The sequence below is a fragment of the Etheostoma cragini genome, chromosome 1 (genome assembly GCF_013103735.1).
Source record: "Etheostoma cragini isolate CJK2018 chromosome 1, CSU_Ecrag_1.0, whole genome shotgun sequence".
NCBI classification, from domain to species: Eukaryota; Metazoa; Chordata; class Actinopteri; order Perciformes; family Percidae; genus Etheostoma; species Etheostoma cragini.
This window is the reverse complement of record NC_048407.1, coordinates 18,767,807-18,775,269: the sequence shown is the minus strand read 5'-3', so window position 1 is coordinate 18,775,269 and position 7,463 is coordinate 18,767,807. Positions and strand designations below refer to the sequence as shown.

The window sequence follows — 7,463 nt, the reverse complement described above, 5'->3', positions numbered from 1 at the left end:
ATAACCACATGCGTAAGAGAGGTACTGCATGTTTTAATTTAACAGGATACAAACTCTGTAACTACTGGCACAACCGTTTCCTTCACCTTCCAAAGACATTTACTGTAAGCCTGTGCCTTTTCAGAAGCAGTTCTTTTTGTTTTTGTAATTATGTAATCCCTTCACACCTGCCTCCATATTGTTGTCTTAGTTCTTCTGTGGCTGACTGTTTGTCACTTGTATGTTGAAACAATTTGCTCATGAATATTTACATTCAGCAATCTGCTTCAAACACATGCATCACACACACACAAACACACACACACACACACACACACACACACACACACACACACACACACACACACACACACACATACACACACAAACACATACATACACTGGTCTTTAAGGCTTCTTGCTTTATGTTTATTCCTCCAAAAAGATATCAGTATTTGTTTGTTAGACTTCATTATGTCATAAAACTTGAGACATTAATTTAAAATAGCTTCAACAAAAACAGCAGAAAACACAGCTATGACAAATAGTATTAATTAAAAGGAGAAACCAATCTTCATCACTCCTTTCCTGACATGCATTTTATTTTACTCTGAAAAAGAAAACAAAAACTTTCCAATACCTGTCCTCTGTACTCTGAAATACTGAAGCTTTATAATGAAATGTCTCTTTTGTATTGTTGTATAGCCTTAAAAGTGCTGCCTTCTTTCATAATGAAATTATTAACATACAGTATGATACCAGCACCAATTTTCATTAGCTTTCATTTCCTGCGGATTAGAACATTTTAATTAACAATATGCGGTTATTATCCATGACATAGAATTTAGTCCTTTTTGATTAAGGACATTATTATCATGTAAATTATATTCCAGATTTGTCGTATTCACTGGGTTGCCACCACCAGCTACTCAACCCCCAACCACCCCCCTCCTATTTTCACAGATCATAGATATCACTGTGCAGTTAAATAACCTTTGCAATATTCACACCTGACTGCAGCACACTTTGGAGTCTCTGCATTTTGTTCCAACAGGTACAGAAGTGAATGAAATGGCTGTATTAAAGCTGGAGAATGTAACATCTGTTACATTCAAGCCCTTGCCAAACAAGTTCACACAATGCTGATCTAAACCATTGATGCAGGGAAAGCTCTCTGTATTTCTCAGTATACTCAAGTGGTTGTGGTTGTGGAGACAATCCTCCGCTAGCGTACCGGAAGTAAAGCGTTTTAAGTCAGCCAGCCAAAACCAAAGGGGGTAGGAAGGGGGTGTGATGTCTAAATATGGGTGCAAACAATATTTTTTTCAAACAAATAGCCATTGTAGACTTTATAACTATTTTATTTAAAATGCTCATATTAGGGATGGGCATTCGATTTCATTTTCTTAGTAGATCGTTGGGAGAATTAACTATCAAATAATCAGTAATATTTTCATTTTTTAACTTTTTGTAAATTAAAAATGCAATGAAAATACGAAAATGCAGCTTGTTTTGCCTTGATCAAATGTTAAGTAAAAGAAGAACAACTTCGGTTCGGTTAGGCTAAACTTGTCAAATGTAACTCAAAACTATCCAAGGCACGGAGTCGAGAAAGAGATCTCACCCTCTAAGCATAGCCTACCTAACAATTAATTAGGCTACTTAACAAATTAGGCTACTTAACAAAGCTTCATACAACATGTACCAGTCTACTGATTTTTGTTGAGAAAGATAAACATGTTGACATGATCTGGACAGGTACCTCCGCACTACCTTTGGCCAGCGTTGGCGCTCCCATCGTTTGTGTCAGAAAACACAGCCTTCTCTACCCCAGGCTGTGGGATGGCCGCCCTACCGGTCTCCAGTGCCGCTCATCTGTGCCAACGCCGAATTGATGCTAGGTTGAGACTAAGAGCAGGACGTACCGACATTAACCAGGGTCGATGCACTTTAAGTGGTACATCATTTGAGTTGTGGCCGTGTTGTACTTATACATGTCATCGCAGTGAACCAAGTGAAAGTGAAAACAACTCCTTTCCTTACTTCAAGACTCACACCACACAACACAACCTGCATAAGTTGAATCCATAAGAAATTAGCGTGATTGAAGAAATTTTCAATGATTAATTATTGATTGTTGATTAATCATGCCCATCCCTAGCTCATAATATGATCACTTTCAGGTTCAGAATTGTATTTAGAGGTTTTACCAGAATAGCGTTACATGTGTAATTTTCAAACAACACCATATTTTTTGGTTTTACTACACAATGCTGCAGCTCCTCTTTCCCCCTCTGTGATAAACTCTGTTTTAGCTACAAAGTGAGACATCTCATTTCTGTTCCATCTTTGTTGGGAGTCGCAGACGCGCAGTAGCTAGGTAAGGTTGACTACTAGCTACTCAGAAGCAGAGTATGAGGGCTTGACACTCTAGCAGCTATGCGAGCATTATAACGTGTTACAAAGTGACGCACCTTTGTTAAGGAAGTAAAGACTGGGCTACAATACAGCTGTTTGGAGCAGTTTGTGAAAATTGTTTTCTTTTGGAGATGGACTTTGTGCTTTTTCACTTCATAAACATGCTGAAAAGATGCAGAAAAGATAGATAAGACAATAAAGGAAAGGGGTAAAAGCCAAAATCATATTGAGCACTTTAACATTTTTTTTTTAATTGTTACCACAACCTAACAAGTTGTAGGCATTGTAAAGGTATTGTATAAATGTCTCAAATAACTTTAAAAAAAATAAACAAATTTACAATGGGGAAAAATCCTAAGTAAGAATTAAGAATGAAGTGGATGTTCTACATAAAAAATAAACTCTGTGATCAGAGAAAGGATTAAAGGAATAACAACAACAACAAAAAACTGCAATTCACGAAGAGGATGGTTTGAGAGATCACATGCAGACATACGGTCTTAAGCATGCATCAGCAGTGTTAGTGTAATCACTCTCGCTGGAAGAGAGGGGAGACGGATGTTCCACACTCCAGCTTTAAATGAGAAACCTGAAACATACAGTATGTTTTGTACACGTTTTTTAATTACGGCGCAAAAGAAGATGTAATCACTGAGATTTTAGATCTACATACTGCAATCATGCAGTTGGGAAATGTGTTGTACATTATTTAAGATGATATCACTTCATTTCAATTCCCTTTATATACTGTATTTATTTATTTACTTATTTTTTGCATTTAAATCACTCGGCTGTGGGTGAAGCTCCCTGACTGTTATGCACACTCAGAGGTTTAGCTCTGAAGTGCATTAAAATCTCTTGGACAGAATATTTAACAGATGCCAACACTGTTTTATGGAGTCGGGACGTGAACTTAGTCTGTCAACAAGGACCACAAGCAGTAATTTACTGTTTGTCACACTAAATGTGTGTTTGTTAGATGTCTTTCTACTCTCAGTACTGTCAGTGCTGCTCAGTTATAAAAAGAGTCAGGACTGCAATCATTTTGAACCCCTTAGGTTTCAGCCTTTTAAGCACAAAGTTGTTCTACTGCAATCTTCTGTAGTTCAAAAAACACTCCTAGAGAAAGTTCACTTACTCCAAAGATTATCACGCATTAAAACTTGATGAATTATTATAGGAAGCTTGTGTGTGTTGATCTAACAATACTTTAGGGAAATTAGTTTCACTTTCCTCTCCTTGCATAGGTCAAAGAGCAAGGTTAGCTATCAAACTTCTTGGCTGGTAGGGATTGAATCTTGTTTTAAGGACACCAGAGCTTCTTTTTAAGTGGACAGTTTTAACACCCAGTGTTTCTTTTGAAGGATGACCAATCTGTCTCTGGAAATAACAGGCCAACCTTCACCTGTTAACATACATCACATCACAAGGGAAAGTAGCATTTATCACAGTGATTATATTAGCGCTATCATTTTTCTACATTTCTTAAACGTCACCTTATGCACAACCTCACCCAACTGTTCACAATCTGTGGCCTAGACACAATACCCATGCTATTTGTCTTCCTCTACCTCCTAGAGACTCCAGGGAGGGGAAAGGACGGTCAGACGGACACATCATTCTCTGACTCATCGTTGTTCGCTCACTGGGGTCAGGAGCTCGGCCCGGACAACCGGCGTGTGGCATTGAAGATGTTCCAGTACTATGGATATAACGGCTACCTCAGTGATCGTCTATCTTTAGACAGACCAATACCAGACCTCAGGCCTGATGGGTAAGACAGCAGGTAGAATGGTGCTCAAGCAAAAAAACTAAATATTTCACATACTATCACCCTACACACTAGGTGCTACTTGTTGGTATAGATTTATAAAGTATCCTATGTCTGACTATATTCTTTATGTTGCTGTTGTTTTCTCGTATTTTGTCCACATAGTGTCCCGGAAAAGTGGCAGTTTTTTGCAAACAGACTTTTCTCAATACTTGCAACTTTTGCAAAGAAATAGTTCTTAGCAGTACTATTGTATTATGACACTGTTAAAACACAGTGGTATCAACTAATATGTGTGTGCCTCCAAATAGGACTCAGCAATATGGTTCATTCCTGCATAGCAGTATGCCATGTTGTATTGTGATAGCAATAGTTTATGATAATCCGGCAAATTTAAACTGGAACAATCAAGGTACTACATAATAATGATAAATAATCCCAAGAATCTATGGCCATGCTAGAAGCACTCTGAGGCTGTGCTTTACGCTAAATGCTAACGTCTGCTTTTAAGACATTTCAGGCTGGACCAAAGTAGTCGACCGACTGGTCGACAGACTTTGAAATTGTCATCAATAGAAATCTTGTAAAAATCCAGTATTGACTAACTTCAGTTCTGCTCAGTAATTTGCAACACTTTCCATGGTGGCCAAACACACCCATTGAGCCACCACAGTGTAAACAGTATGGCAAAATCTCTGACCGCTAACAAATTTGCATTGTCTCAGTGCTGCAACTAGCAATTTTAGATATAGATTAATCTGCCTGTTTTTTTCTCTGTTAATCAATTTTGTTTTTGTAAAAACTTACCTTATTTTATTTACCAGAGCCCAAGGTTTCATGTTCAAATATCTTGTTTTGTCTGACCAACAGTCAAAAAATAAAAGATTGGGTTTCCTATTATATGAACAGAACATCAACAAAGTTACAGATTGATTTTCTCTTAAAAGATTGAAAATTATTTCAGCTCTAGACTGTATGTATCCTCATATTGTTCAATCTTATCTACCCTGGTGCTCTGTGCTCTAATTTTTTGCAGGACAATACACTTTTCTTTCTTTTATATTCAGTAATAAACAAAGGAACTCCTCAGGCACTTGCCACAGTGAAAAACACATTGTTGTTTCCGCTCCTAACACCTAATTGCTTATAATTGAAAACCAATCTGCCTACAGCATTCAGCCCAATGCTGCCGCTTAGAAAGTTCTTATTCGGCATAGGCTTGATTAAGGGGTGACTCTTAGTATCAATACCTGTCTCAAACCCCTACGGCCATTGGAAGGCGGCAGGACAAAGTACATGTTTCCGTATGCAGCATGTAAATTAAAGGACAAATGCATTTTCAAAGCCTTGTGCAGTTACAGTATGTGTGCACTGTGGTCACTTTGATTAAGTGCTGGACAAAAAGGAATCCTGCAAACACATCATCTTTCCAGGAATGTACTCAAACCCCATCGGTTGGCTGTGACTCTGTTTTCAGCACAGCTTTTATGTTTACATGTGACAGGAGTGCACAAGGTGACATCCTGGTGTGAAAGTTTACACAGCTAAAAGACCTTCAGGGCATTCTCTCCCCTGCACATCAATAGACTCCTTGAGCGCATTCCCACTCCTACTGGCTCTGTACACTCATCCAAAACTGTTTTGGGGAATAAATTACACACACTTTCCCAAAAGTATTGCCCGAGCTACGCCATTCTGTGATTAAAAAAAGGCTTTTGGCAGCGTGCTATAGTAACGATGATGGTATTTTATCAAATTGAGAATTTGAAACAGGTAAGATGACACAATTCACCTAAAGTTATGTCAAGATGATTAAGACGAGAGCTCGCCAAATATAATGTTACAATAATCTACTTACAGTTATTGAGGTCATAATTGTCTTCTAATGCATTTGTGTCATTACACACAGAAAACATAATGATAAAGATTTTAATTTTAAAAACCTTAATTAAACCAAAAGGGAAATTAACTGCAACAGCATAGTAATATTTTTACAGCTTCCTGGAAATCAGTTTCTTTTAGGAGAAGAGGCTTGACTTCTTATTCACATTTAAAATGTCAGCATGTGGTGGCAGAAAACAATATTTTAATAGGAATAGAGATAGGCTAGATTGATGTCAGACCTTTCCACACAACCACTTATTTTTTTCTCTTATACGGCTCAAACTGCATTGTAGGTGCACCACTCTTGCAGTTGCACTTTAATTGTTGTTGGTGCTAGTTCCTACATTTATACCTTGATTCATGAAAATAGGGCTCTGATATTGTCTGCCAAGTAGCTGGGTTGGCATGAGATCTGCCATTACATTGCTCTTTAGGAAGCAATGCCAAATATGTCTGGTAATCCTTTGGACGGGTCAAAACATTGCCTCACCAAGAGTTTTCTTATTTGTCCTCCACAGGTGCAGAAACCTCACTTATCCTTTAAACCTCCCTCAAGTGAGCATTGTGTTCATTTTTGTGAATGAAGCCTTTTCCGTCATCCTGCGGTCAATTCACTCTGCCATCAACAGAACGCCCTCCTACCTTCTTAAAGAGATCATCCTGGTGGACGACAACAGCAATAACAGTAAGCAGCATCATTATATAATACGGTTATTGACCCCTTGTTAAACCCCTCCCCCAAACAGCGAGTTATGGTAGCTTAGCAACCATAACTAGGCACAGCGGGCATGTCAGGCTTTGGTTTTTGTGACATGATATAGTGGTGTGCATGGTGCTGTAGTGCGAGTGATACTCTGCATTTTAAGAGTTCAGGAGGTGTTTTCTTTATTTAGCTTCTACAAAACCAAAAACAAGAGTGAAAGGGATTAAGATTTAAAAAAAAATAACAATCAAAGCTGAAAAGTTTCTAACGCAGTGTCAATGACTGCTCAGGAACTGCAATCATAATAATGCAGTAACAAATTCTTGATTCATATGCAGCGCTGCATAGTTTTTCAGTTTGATTGCAGTTCAGGAGTAGTTGTTAAAACTGCGTTAGAGACTCGTCGGCTCTGATTGGTTGTTTTCCTTATGCCATTAACAGCACCAGGATGAGGCAGAGGGACATGTTTTTATTTTATTTTTTACTCTACAAATTATCTTATTCATGTATGTCAGTATATAGTGACACTATGACAAAAAAGTATTGACAAAAACTATAGCTTTGAAAGAGGCCTCATTTGTGAAGAAATCTGTATCTTTGATATATACTGCTACTCTGGCTTTTTTTCATGTTTTTAATAAAGGGTTGTGTTCAATGGATTTAAATGAATAATACTGATTTGCTGCAATGCCAGAAAACATGCCCCAA

At 37.9% G+C, this 7,463-nt stretch overlaps 1 protein-coding gene across 2 annotated transcripts in view; it reads left to right on the top strand.

Moving 5' to 3' along the window:
* Positions 1–7,463, top strand: part of galnt18b (UDP-N-acetyl-alpha-D-galactosamine:polypeptide N-acetylgalactosaminyltransferase 18b) — a 71,544-nt gene that overhangs the window by 29,669 nt on the left and 34,412 nt on the right. For both annotated transcript variants that reach the window (XR_004656633.1, XM_034871718.1), the window contains exons 2-3: positions 3,976–4,171; positions 6,571–6,737. Coding sequence is in view for 1 of the 2 variants with exons in the window: in XM_034871718.1 (XP_034727609.1) it covers positions 3,976–4,171; positions 6,571–6,737 (363 nt within the window). In the remaining variant the exon portion in view is untranslated. The remainder of the gene's footprint in view (positions 1–3,975; positions 4,172–6,570; positions 6,738–7,463) is intronic.